The sequence below is a fragment of the Lynx canadensis genome, chromosome E1 (genome assembly GCF_007474595.2).
Source record: "Lynx canadensis isolate LIC74 chromosome E1, mLynCan4.pri.v2, whole genome shotgun sequence".
Classification (NCBI taxonomy): domain Eukaryota; kingdom Metazoa; phylum Chordata; class Mammalia; order Carnivora; family Felidae; genus Lynx; species Lynx canadensis.
In genome coordinates this window covers 46,353,358-46,366,906 of record NC_044316.2, presented here as the reverse complement: position 1 = coordinate 46,366,906, position 13,549 = coordinate 46,353,358, and the positions used below count along the sequence as shown (strand labels likewise).

The window sequence follows — 13,549 nt, the reverse complement described above, 5'->3', positions numbered from 1 at the left end:
CTGTAAGTTGGGGCACCTGGGTGGCTCAGTCAGTTAAGCATCCAACTTTGGCTCCGGTCATGATCTCATGATCCATGAGTTCGAGCCCTGCGTCACGCTCTGTGCTGACAGCTCAGAGCCTGGAGCCTCCTTTGGATTCTGTGTCTCCCTCTCTCTCTCTCTCTCTCTCTCTCTCTCTGTCCCTCCCCCACTTGCACTCTGTCTTTTTCTCTCTCAAAAATAAATAAACATTAAAAAAATTTATAAGTCATTGCACCCCCCAGAGATGACTGTTGTTAAATAATTTTAGAATATAACTTACATTATTTTTAATGTATGTATCCATATGTGAACTCAATTTATACAAAAACAGAATCACACTAGAGACAACACATACGGAATATGTCTCTGTACTCATTACAGTGTGCAGCCATTTAAAAAACAGCGCTTCTGTAAATATTCTATTATACAGGATGGTGTTCTTAATCGTATATTACATAATCTAATGAGTAAGAAAATTTATTATACTTAAAAAAATTTTTTTTAATGTTTATTCATTTTTGAGAGACACAAAGAGACAGAGCGCAAGTGGAGGTGGGGCAGAGAGAGAGGGGGAGACGCAGAATCCGAAGCAGGCTCCAGGCTCTGAGCTGCCAGCACAGGGCTCAATGCGGGGCTTGAACCCATGAATCATGGGGTCATGACCTGAGCTGAAGTCAGATGCTTAACCAACTGAGCCACCCAGGCGCCCTGTTTATATCTTTATTCTTGTATGATTTCTGCTTGTCTCTCTTTTTTGTTAAATAGACTGTTTTTTAGAGTTTGAAATTTACAGAAAAATTATGCAGGAAAGTTCTTGTATACTCACCCCCCTTCAAAACACACACACACACACACACACACACACACACACACACACACACGTTTATTATTAACATCTTGTATCAGTGTGGCCATTTGTTACAGTTGATGAGCCAGGTAGTACATTGCTATTAACTAAAGTCCACGGTTTACATTGTTTCACTCTTTGTGTTACACAGTCCTGGGAGTTTGACAAATGTGTAATGTCAAACCCAAGTTACAGACAGAATAGTTCCACTGCCCTGAAAATGTCCTGTGTTCCACCTTTTTGTCTTTCCTCCAACCCTCTCTGCTTCTCTTATTGATAAAGTAATTTCTTACCATTTCTTAATAGAAATTAAACCTTCATTTAGCTCTTTGAACATCTCAAACCTACATATTATGAAGTTTTTGGTCAAATTGTTCTATAAAATTGATTTCATTTGGAATTAATTCAGATTCAGTTATTGACTTTGCCTTTTTTCACATCACATGTTTTCATTTGATTTGCATTTGGCATTTAAGTGAGAGGAGTTCTGTTTCTTCCCCGGAAGCCCAGTGTAGAGCAGCCAGCCCCACATCAAGCAGGGAGCCTGTTCTCGTGACCCCCCCCCCCCCCCCCCCCATGCAGCATGTTGAGTCCCTTTCTCCCTGCAGAGACCGGTTGTTGTTGGGCCATCTCCTCCTACCTCTGAACCTGGAGTCCACCGGGCCTGCATGTTTAGCCCTGTTCAGTATTGTGTTTCCATTTCATAGAGACATTTATTGTACTCAAACATGGCTCTATCTTTTCAATTTTTCTCTGTTTTATAGTTTACTGTCATTGGTGTGTTCTTGAAGGGGGGGGATCGAGTGTATACCCAACTTACCATCTTTGGGTTTTTTAAGTGATCTCTGCCTAATGTGAGGTTTGAACTCATGACCCTGAGATCAAGAGTCTCATGCTCTACCAAATGAGCCAGCCAGGCACCCCACCCCACCAAACCATCTTGATCATCTTGATTTTACTAAAACCCATTTCACTACGTTATAAACGCATCATATTAATTAGGAAAATGACACTCAAGGTTTAGACTTTTTACATTGAGAAGGGCTGCTGAATAGTCATGCAGCTTACCTTCTCACTCACCGGACCATCTAGATGCTAAATAGAGAAAATAAGATTCATTAAACCAGAACCATTCAGGTTTATTTGTTAGAATTTTTGTGATGTTTACAGGGCGCCTGGCTGGCTCAGTCATTGGAACATGCGACTTTTGATCCCAGGGTCATAAGTTCGAGCCGCATGTTGGGTGTAGAAATTACTGCAAAAAATTTTTTTATTGTGATATTCAAAAGATCTTACCGTGCTTAACAGTCGGTTAAGCATCTGACTCTTGATTTTAGCTCAGGTCATGATCTCATAGCTCATGAGTTCGAGCCGCACATCAGGCTCTGTGCTGACAGCATGGAGCCTGCTTCGGATTCTCTCTCTCCCTGTCTCTCTGCCCTTCCCCTGCTCGTGCTCTCTATCTCAAAATAAATAATAAACAAATTTTAAAAAAAGCTTGGTCATAGCAGTGATTTATTTACAGCAGGTTTGTTCATGGATGCCAATGACAATGGCCTTTTCCAGAGAAATAATCATCATTTCTAAGAATAAGTTGTAGCACTAGGTAACACGTGTATCTGTAAAGTATTTCACGTGAAGAGAAGTAAGGGTTTTACTTTATATCAGAGTGTGTGTTGATAAAATAGCTCTTCCTGCGTTTTTAAATTCTAGACCTAGGAGCCTAATAAATTAGACAAATCTGTCTCTCATTCAACTTGTGGCTGGTCAGGCCAAATTTTAAGAATCATGGTCAGTTTATAAGGACACAGACGGGGGCGCCTGGGTGGCTCAGTTGAGCGTCTGACTTCGGCTCAGGTCACGATCTCACGGTCTGTGAGTTTGAGCCCCGCATCAGGCTCTGTGCCGACAGCTCGGAGCCCGGAGCCTGTTTCGGATTCTGTGTCTCCCTCTCTGACCCTCCCCCGTTCATGCCCTGTCTCTCCCTGTCTCAAAAAAATAAATAAACGTTAAAAAGAAATTTTTATAAGGACACAGACGGTGAGCCGCCAGAAAGCAGCTAGCTAGTGGGTGAAGACACTTGTAACCCCATTCTGAGCAACAACAGAAAAAACCGGGGCACGATAAGAGCAAGCCCGGGGCACGTTGTTTTCAGCAACTGGATCATCTTCTGCAGGTGTCCTTTGAAGAGACTGGCAGATCTCGAGTTGTTCTGTAATCTTCGCTTTATACTTCTCGTTGTTTTGACTGGGTTCAGAGTATGGTGAGGATGACGCTAAAATTACAAACCCCCTCACACGAGGCTGACCTTGGAGCCACTCCAACAAGGGGAGGGGAGGTGAGAAGAGAGGGAACGCAGAGTCCTCTGGCCGAGTCCGACATGTACGTGAGTTCGATGACAGCTTTGTATTGTCTTTAATTGACAACAGGAAGAGCTCAAGAGAGACCTGAGGATTAAGAAAGAAAAAGACATGGTGCAGGCCACAGCGGTAGCGGCTCCCTCCCCCGCAGCGCCGCCTGCGCCTCCGGCCCCTCCGCCTTCACCCCCGCCTCCGCCTCCCCCACAGCACACGGGCCCCCTGGCCACGGCCACGGCCACGGCCACGGCCACGCTGCCTGCCGCTTCCCAGAAGAGGAAGCGAGAAGAGGAAAGAGACTCGAGCTCCAAGTCCAAGAAGAAGAAAATGATCTCTACTACCTCAAAGGAAACTAAGAAGGACACAAAGCTTTACTGTATCTGTAAAACGCCTTACGATGAATCTAAGTGAGTACATCTTTTTTGAGCCTTAGTTTATTTTCTTAAAAGCTTAGCTGTTAAATTTCCAGTTGTGAAGAAAAGGAGTGTATTGGTAGCCATGTCAATGAAAGTAGTTGAAAGTAGGGATAATAACGTTTTCTCTGTGGTCTTGCATCTGATGTTCTTAAACATGACACTAGAAGAGTAAGACTTTTGTATTTTACGTGTTCATGATCCGTGTTTGTTCTTCATCGTATTCTTTTCTGTCAAAAACAAGCTTTCTGTTGCTCTTTTGCTTTCTCCTCTTCTCTCTGGATTAACTCCAAACCAATCGGTAATGCTGTCGGGAGAAGGAGGTGTGTTACTATCGCTGCCCAAAGTTGAGAGCATCCTTTCTGGAATCTGTTCACAACCTTACGATAACATCACATCTTAGAGACTATCTGAGTATGAATGGTGTACAAGGTTTCAAGTTCGAGTAGTTTTGGTTTTTTATTGTTTAATTTTAAGCAATTCTGTGGTTTTTGTATTGGGATACTGAAACTTAATATTATTTTTGTCAAAGTTCCCACTTTCTTACTGGGGACAAAAGCCAGAAAAATACAAGGAGTGTTTTCACTCAGTCCTTAATAATGACCCTCAAAAATGTGACAATAAGCATGGCAGCTGGAAGCTTTTTTTGACTGTTGTGACTTGTATTTGGTGATATACATACAAGATTTTAGAAACACTAATCCATTAATGCAGTTTCATTTGTTATCCTTATCATTCACCCCATTGTCCAGCTTTCCTTTTGAGCGTTTAAACGTAGGCCAGCTTTCTAAAGCCAAGATTAACTACGATATTTTTTGCAGGACCAAAATGTTTGATCATGCTAAGAATATATGATTCTTTAGAAGTAGCAATGCTTAATATCTACCTTAAGTGGATGCCTAACCAATTTATAGAATAAAATTGTGATCTCTTCAGTGAGAAGTTACAACATTGGAGCTGCCTTCGTGCTTGCTATTTAAAATTATAACGTGCAAGTTCTAGGTCACACCGTTTTGTTGGTAGATTTAGCTATGTGGTGAATTAGACACGTCAGCTTAGGCATCTTCCCTTTTCATTGTCTCTCTTGGAAATTATGTATCATGTGAAAGGTGGAGCCCTATTAACTGATTTTTTCCCCCTTAGTTCTAATATAAGTTGCCTCCCTTTAAGCAAAATAATAATGATTTGCAGAATAAAGCAGAACATGATTTACTTTCTTTACACAAAGATCTGTGTATGGAACTTATTTAAGTAATTAGACAAATGTGGCTTATTTAAAATATCCACATCACAGAAATTCATTTCACACACCAACATCTTTGTCATACTTCAGTTGCATGAAAGTATGTGCTCCTTCTACTGAGATTGCCTCATTATTTTGTGGATATTTCATATTTTTAGTTGGGTGTTATTAAAATATCAGTATACCAGGTTCATTCACTCCCTGTTCTAGTTGGGATGAGTTACTGTTTTTTAGGAGTATTTTATAATCTCTTGTACCAAACTAGGTTGGTTTGGGGAGCCAGTGAGCTTACTTCCAGAGCTTACTTCCAGAACACGTAGCCCACCATCTCGTGAAGGCAACATACAAAACACCTGGAAGGCCCAACCCCCACCCGTGGCAGCAAAAATCCTGGAGGAGTCTTAATTCAAAAGAAAAAAATTAATGGGAGTAGGATGAACCACACAACCATACGTTATTCCTTTACGTTCGTTTGGAAGGTTAGTTTGAAGTTTGAGGACTGCTTCCATCGCTCCAGGGGAATCCGCCAAGAAATACTTTGGTGGAACCGTGTCAGCAAGGCCAGTCCGGGTCCTTATGATTCACGCGGATTCCTGCTATGATTTTTACATGGCGTTCCTACACAGCTCCTGTCAACGCTTTTAAATGCACTCTGTGTTTACCATAGAGATGCTTTTCATTCGTTCCATCCTTTGGGGTCTTCTGTTACAAAAGCCTGGAGGCCTGGCTGAATGCGATTACCCTCAGTCACACACTCCGACACCCCCACCGTGCCAAGTACTGTGGAACCTCTTGCTTTTTGGATACCTATCCTGTATCACTGTCCACGCCGGGTACCCCCTGTTTTGAATCGAAGCAGTTCCTTACCAGTTAGTTAACCTGGTCACTCTCCACACTGTCACATACGTTACATTAACTGAAAAACTGGCCCACATCATAATCTGTTACCATTGGGTTAAATTCCAGTGTTTCTTTAGAAAACTTAGGAGAAAGTGAGTCACTACATGTACCTCTCTTAGTTGTCTTCTTCATGCCATATTTTGACCATTTATCTTTTGCACCTGGCTGACCTGCATGTTCCTCGTAGTGTAACTTCTACTTGGTGTTTGCGCTTTGCTTTGTTCTCAAATTTAAATCGTGAGATACATTTTCAAACCTATCTAAGAAATAGCCCTGAATTTGAAATGGCTTCTGTGGCATAGGTTTGACAGATGTAAGTCTTTGATTCTTCGGCTTTGGTTTTTGTGCCTGTTACAGTTTTACACACATTCATTAAGAGGGAGACATTACCATCAGTGTGTTGTTTATTTTTTCCAATTCCAGTATGTTTTTAAAGACCCATGTTTCACCAAACAGTGTATTTGTTGAAATTGATGTGAGTGATTTTATGTTTCCACACTTGATACAGTGTCAGATGCTGTAGTTTGCCAGGGGTAGAATGGTTGGATTCAGGATGTTTAGCTGACTCATTGCAGAAAGTTATCCTGTAAGAAAGTGAATCAGGACAGGGAAGACAGGTTTAAGTATCATGCAGCTCAAAATGACAATTACATTGTCATTTTCATTGTGAATACTTTTAGGTTCTATATTGGCTGTGATCTTTGTACTAACTGGTATCATGGAGAATGTGTTGGCATCACAGAAAAGGAGGCTAAGAAAATGGATGTGTACATCTGTAATGATTGTAAACGGGCACAAGAGGGCAGCAGTGAGGAATTGTACTGTATCTGCAGAACACCTTATGATGAGTCACAGTGAGTTCTGATAAGAGCATCATATTTAATAATTTAGGAAGCCAAATTGCTCTGACTGGTTACTTATTTATTTTAATAAAAAGCAAGATATTTTTCTGCATATATTATACACTTACATTACAAATTCCTTTCCAATTTTTTTTCTCTTTTTCTCTCTTTACCTCCCCTTCAAAATTTGTGTTGCTTCATAGCGAATGTTTGAGATGCATTGGGAAAAAATACGGTTTAATGGTAGACTTGATTCTTCAATATGTAACAGAAACGAATGAGATGAAAACAGCCTGCTTGTTTGGATTTTATCAGTGTTTGAAATGGTGCATTATTGTAGGTTAGAAAAAAACACTAATTTGGGTAAAAGCTCTGAGACTCTGTTATTAGCTTACAGGATTTTGAGCTCCCAGTTGGGTGGCCAGTATCAGCTTCCCATTTGATACGGTACTAGTTGAAAGATTTTTGGCTTTATTTTGTTTTGAGCTTTAAAGTCAATCAAATGTTTTACGTTTTTCTTCATATTCTCCAATATTACACAGTGTTCTTAATAAGCTTTTAGTGCTTTGTTAACATCAGAAGTACTAAATTAACACATTTGAATGTCAATCTTCAGAAGTATTAAAACAATTGTGATACTAAAACTATTTTATACCCAGAGTTAGAATCTTTTCAGGTGCATGTTTTACTTTTTAAGGTAGATGTAAGTAACGTGATCCCATCTGTTTTGAACTCACATTTCCATTTCGGATCTTGCAGATTTTATATTGGCTGTGATCGGTGTCAGAACTGGTACCATGGGCGCTGCGTGGGCATCTTGCAGAGTGAGGCAGAGCTCATTGACGAGTATGTCTGTCCACAGTGCCAGTCAACCGAGGATGCCATGACAGTGCTCACGCCGCTAACGGAGAAAGATTACGAGGGTTTGAAAAGGGTGCTGCGTTCTTTACAGGTAAGAAGACGCCGTGTGTGCGTTGTCTGCAGCTGAAATCAGCCAGCGTTGACTCTGGAGCCATTTCTGGGGTTTGAACGTTCCAGTCTCAGAATCTGTGATCGTTTACTGACCTCCAGCCAGTCTAGTGAAGTACTCCAGACTTCAGTCCTTCACGTGCCGATATCACGAGCAGGTTAACCGTATCCACACATTAGCTCGAATGGTGTTTATCTGACACTCGTATTTAAAACGACTCACTTTTTTAACCTAAATGTAATTTTTAAAGAAAAGTTTTCCTCACTACCATAGATTGAAAAACAGTTCGATTAGATTCTAGTGAGGGGGCACCTGGCTGGCTCAGTTGAAAGAGCGTACGACTCTTGACCTTGGGGTTGTGCGTTCGAGCCCTGCATTAGGTGTAGAGATTACTTAAAAATAAAATCTTAAAAAAAAAAAAAAAAGAACTAAAAAGACAACAGTGGTCTCAATATGTGGGTGAAGTTATTTATTAGCATGTCTGACACCTCATTAGTCTGCAATGGTGACTGTTCCACCCCAGTTTTACAGGTAGCAGGTTGTCATGTAGGAATGAGAGGACAGACTTCTTGTCTTCTAAGCTAGTGCCCCACCCCCACAGTTGAGGTCCTCAGACCAACCCTTTGAGAACCGTTAATACAGAGTATGCTCACCCGAGATGATTTGTAAGTAGGGCAAAACTCTACTCACGTTTACATTATAAATAATCTCATCTATCAGGTTGAAAACTGACTTTTGGGGCTTAAGGGTTGATTGATAAAGCAATTCAAATGGGAAACTTAAATGACCTGACAATAATGATGTTCTCTCCTCCCATCACAGGCCCATAAGATGGCCTGGCCTTTCCTTGAGCCAGTGGATCCTAATGATGCACCAGATTATTACGGTGTTATTAAGGAACCAATGGGTAGGTACTTGAGTTGAATATGGAGTTTTTTCAGAAGTCTCCACAGATATCTGTCACGTGTGATACGTCGTGACGATACGTTGAGCAAGGCTGGTGGAAGAATAAATTGGTGTGGTAACTTGTGGGATGTACTAGGAGTGTGTATTAAGTTTAAATCTGCATTCCCTTGGACCCAGCAATTTCATTTATTAGGATTTACATGGGCACAAGTATGTTGTTCACCACAGTACCGTTGTCAATCCCAGAAATACCAGAAATGACATCAGTGGCCGTCATAGAGGAATAGCTGAATCAGTGATACGGAAGCAGAGCATCCTACAGCCATATGAAAGATGAGTGAAATCAGTGAGCGAGTCAGGGTCTGAGTCTCTTATCGCTCCCTGTTACCTCTTCCTCATCTTTTCCTGAAGGAAAGGAAATGTGATGGGCCCGCGGTAGAGATCCAAGAGCATATATCCTCATTTCCCAGGAAAAAAAATGGTAACAGGTAACAGTCACAAGTGATTGTATTGAGATGAACAGCCTCAGGTGGTTACATTCAAAGTAGTTTATCTGCAAATGAAATTATAAAAATTAAAATGTACGTCAAAGCTTGCAAAATTGCCAGAGAGAAAAGCAGCTCCAGCTGACCATCTTCTAAATGAGAAGGATTTTATTGTATATTTTCAAGTTGCTAAGAGAATTATCTGAGCAGTTCTCATCACGAGGGAAAAAAAAACAAAAACTTTTTTACTGTATGCGGTTGGTGATAGATGTTAATTAAACTTACTGGGCAATCACGTTGCAGTACCTACGTATAATCAGATAATTATGTTGTACACCGAAAACTGATACAGCGTCATATGTCAGTTGTGTTTCAGTTTCAAGAAATGGGAAGGGTTTGTGTTTGATGGCTAGTTCAAAGAGGGGAAACCCTGAAGGGGAGGTAGGCGTGAGGGCTTAGCTAAAACGGTCTGAAAAGGCAGCTAAACGGCCTGGTGTTGAAGGTAGAAGACGCTACTCCCTGTACATATTTCACATCTTTGTAATCTCTTTTGAGAAATATCCAGGGATATTTATTTAGATGATAGATAACTCTGCTTTTTTTTAAGTTATATTTTTGAGAAAGAGCGACAGAGCACTCACATGCAGGAACAGGGGAGGGGCAGAGAGAGAGAGAGAAAGAGAGAGACAGAGAGAGAATCCCAAGCAGGCTCCCGCACTGTCAGCGCAGAGCCTGACATGGGGCTCAAACCCACGAAGTGTGAAATCATGACCTGAGCTGAAATCAAGAGTCGGACGCTTCACCGACTGAGCCACCCAGGCGCTCTGATAATTCTCCTTCTTAACATAACACAATTATAGGAAAACTAGGAAATAAAAAAAGTAGGAAAAGATAGAACACACCTGGATCTTTTCCTCACTGAATCCCATTTTGGAGTGCATGCATGTGCATGTGTGTGTATGTGTGAAAATTGAGATCATATCATCTCGTTTGAGGGGCGCCTGGCTGGCTCGGTAGGGGAAGCATGCGCCTTTGATCTCAGGGTCATGAGTTTAAGCCCCACGTTGGGTGCAGAGATTACTAAAAAAATTAAAACTTAAAAATAAGTAAATAAATAAATATTGTCCTCTGTTTGACAAACACGTCACTGTGCCATTAATCTTCAATAACATGACTTCGAGGACTTTCTGTAGTCTGTGAATTGAATATACTTTAACTTATTTAACCAAAATTCTTTTCTTAAAGAGCTGGATTGTTTTCTGGGTTTTTTTTCCCCCCCTTCATCTTTATTAACCATCAAGATAAACATTCTCTTGTGATTCGGTATATACATGGAGATAATATAGATCTCCAAGACATATACTCTTGAAAGAAAAATAAAAGTTACAGAAAAATACCTAGGTTTTAAGCAGCAAACAATTACATACTTTGTAAGGGCACATAAATGTGTTTAGAAATGCATAAACATGTCTGCAAAGATACAGGCTAAATTGAAAATAGCTTGGGGCGCCTGGGTGGCTTAGTCGGTTAAGCGTCCGACTTCAGCTCAGGTCATGATCTCGCGGTTCGTGAGTTCAAGCCCTGCATCGGGCTCTGTGCTGACAGCTCGGAGCCTGGAGCCTGATTCGGATTCTGTGTCTCCCTCTCCCTCTCTCTGCCCCTCCCCCACTCATACTCAGTCTCTCTCTGTCCCTGTCAAAAATAAATAAACATTAAAAAAATGTTTTTAAATAAATTAATTAAAAATAGTTTATTTTCAGAGGAGGGAACCAATAAGATCAGCAGCTTTAATAAATTTTTTTAAACAGAAATAGGGTTATATGAATGAATCCTGTTTTATAACATACTTTATAAATTTATCGGTACCTTTTTCACATGAGCTATAGTATAGACCTACATCGTTTTTCATTGTATGCAATTAAGATACTGTATTTAATCACCTCTCTATTAATGGGGTTGTCAGTTGTGTGCAGTTTTTGCTGTTATAAACAACACTTCTGTGAATATCTTCTTTCATGCATTTGCCTGCACTTGTTTGTTTTCTGAGGAGAAATTCCTAGAATTAGCATTTCTGGGTCAAATGGTATTTATACTCCGTACGTTTTTGATAGGTATTTTTGAATTGCACTTCGGCACATTGAACCCGTTTCCAATAATAATGTATGACTGTATCCTTCTCTCTCCACTCCTGAAAACCCTAAGTATTATCGTGCTTTTGATAGGAAATATTTTCTTGGAAAATAATTATTTCAAAATAGTATGTTAGGTGTATAGATGTTACAGAGGTGCAGAGAGTAAAATTTGAAGTGTACTACCACTCTCGTTCTCTGTCTTGGAATCATTGTTGAAAATAGGCTGATGTATTAATTTTTAATATCTGCCAATTTGGACAAAGAATGTGGTTCTTTGGCTTTGCATGACTTCAGTAATTAGTGTTGTGTACTTACTGTTTGAACTTGATGTGAGTTTCCTATTTATGTATTTTGCCCATACAGAATGTTTCTGGGATGTTCATATTGTTGTCAATGTTCCTTAAGGGCTCTTTATATACCAGGGACATTTAAAAGTTTCATACCGATGCACATGGGTGGCTCAGTCGGTTGAGCGTCCAACTCTTGATTTCGGCTTAGGTCATGATCCTCACGGTTCATGGGATCGAGCCCTGTGTCAGCCTCCATGCTGACAGCGCAGGGCCTTCTTGGGATTCTCTCTCTTCCTCTCTGTCTGCCCCTCCCCACTCGCACTCACTCTGCCTCTCCCAGAAATAGTTTTTTAAAAGCTGCTTATTGATTTTTTTTGGCATACGATCATTTTTAATGTTTTGGGATTTAAATCTATTAATCATTATGAATTTTGCCTCTGGAGTCATGCCTTTAGTCTTTTGCGCTTCCCCAGGTATATAAATACATATATGTTCTCCTGGTACTTTATTTTTGAGGGATATCTAATTAAGTTGGAATCACAAAACATCCAGGCACTATTCACATACATTATTAAAGTTAGCCAGACGGTAAGCACACAGAATTTAAGCGCAAGAATGATGTGTTGTGTCAGATGTTTACCCTTTTCTGTACAGCCTCCATACCCTGCACACAATAGACGTGCCCAAGTCTTGCTTGGGATTTCATGAGGCCAGAAGCATGTTTGCGGTTGTATTTTTCTGCTCCCTACAGACACTGCCAGAGACAGATGCGTGCGTGCACATGTGTGGCAAAATATACATACCATAACTACCTAGTATGCACAATTCAGTGATTAATTACATTTATGATGTAGTCCTTTTAGCCCTCCTTATGGTTTTCATCGTTGTCCTTAAATTTTAATCCAGCTGGAATTACTTTGGCATTAGTGTGAAGAATTTTTTCTTCAGCTGTAGAGGCAATTGCCTCAACCCAGTTTCTTTCTTTTTTCTTTACTTTTCTTTTTCTTTTCCTTTTTTTTTTTTTTTTTTTTTTTTTTTTGGTTTATTTATTTTTGAGAGAGAGCACGAATGGGGGAAGGCACAGAGAGGGAAACACAGAATCCAAAGCAGGCTCCAGACTCCTGAGCTGTCAGCACAGAGCCTGATACAGGGCCCAGACCCAGGAACTGGGAGATCATGACATGAACCAAAGTCAGATGCTCAACAGACTGAGCCACCCAGGCACCCCAGACCTTGTTTGGAAGATGACTACAATAAATGGAGGTGGGGAAATTGTAATATGGAGAATCTGCCAACCACAGATCTGTAGGCATCTCAAAGGCTAGGCAGAAAAGGGCTTTTCTTTTATAAGGAAGAGTAAACAAGGCTAGAAAGAATGGGATGTGGCAAGTAGGATGAAGAATAGTGGTGTGGTTGGGGGCAGACCCCCTGCATTAGCCTATTTCTAGGAGAGATAATGGAGGAAGGGCTGAGTCTGTTACGATGAGAGTAGGTCAAAGCTAAGGCTTCTGGAGGAAAGAGAGAAGTTTAGCTAAAGTATAGTCTAGTCACGTAGCAGGTATTTTGTCCAGATCAGTCAATGGCACCTGTAGTTCAGCTAATCATTTATCGCCTCAACCCAGTTTCTTAATGAGTTTTCCTTCCTTGGCTTATTTGACATGACATCTTCGACATACATAAAATTCTTCTGCTGAAAATGATTAGGTCTCTTCCTATTTTGAATAGTTTTGTTAACGTTTGTGTCACCCTACATAATGCCACACTTTCCATTGTCACAGCTTTATAATATTTGTTTAATGTCTGATAGATTAAAATCTCTCCTTTTACGTTTATTTTTCAAATGTTTCTTAGATATTCTTGGGCTTTAAAATCATTTTCTCAAATTCTAAAATAATCACTGAAACTTAGTTTGAAATTGTATTATCTCTCAATCTGTCAAACCTAGATTGATTTGAGATCACCAGCTTTTTATTCTCCCAGGTTTTTTTTTCCTTTTTCTTTTTTATTTTTGTAATGTTTATTTATTTTTGAGAGAGAGAGAGAGAGAGAGAGAGAGAGAGCACACAAGCAGGGGAGGGGCATAGAGAGAGAGAGGGAAACACAGAATCTGAAGCAGACTCCAGGCTCATAGCTGTCAGCACAG

At 40.4% G+C, this 13,549-nt stretch overlaps 1 protein-coding gene and 1 non-coding gene across 10 annotated transcripts in view; one reads left to right on the top strand and one right to left on the bottom strand.

The window, feature by feature from the left end:
• Window positions 1-13,549, top strand: part of BPTF (bromodomain PHD finger transcription factor) — a 150,489-nt gene that overhangs the window by 126,447 nt on the left and 10,493 nt on the right. For 6 of the 9 annotated variants that reach the window (XM_030296332.1, XM_030296331.1, XM_030296337.1 and 3 more), the window contains 3 exons: window positions 3,298-3,632; window positions 7,383-7,575; window positions 8,416-8,500. In XM_030296332.1, the coding sequence (XP_030152192.1) occupies window positions 3,298-3,632; window positions 7,383-7,575; window positions 8,416-8,500 (613 nt within the window). Of the gene's footprint in view, window positions 1-3,297; window positions 3,633-6,461; window positions 6,636-7,382; window positions 7,576-8,415; window positions 8,501-13,549 lie in introns of all 9 variants that reach the window. The other 3 variants (XM_030296330.1, XM_030296333.1, XM_030296334.1) reach the window with 1 other exon arrangement.
• TRNAK-CUU lies at window positions 1,715-1,787 on the bottom strand. Its single transcript has one exon. It is a non-coding gene; the product is annotated as a tRNA-Lys (tRNA).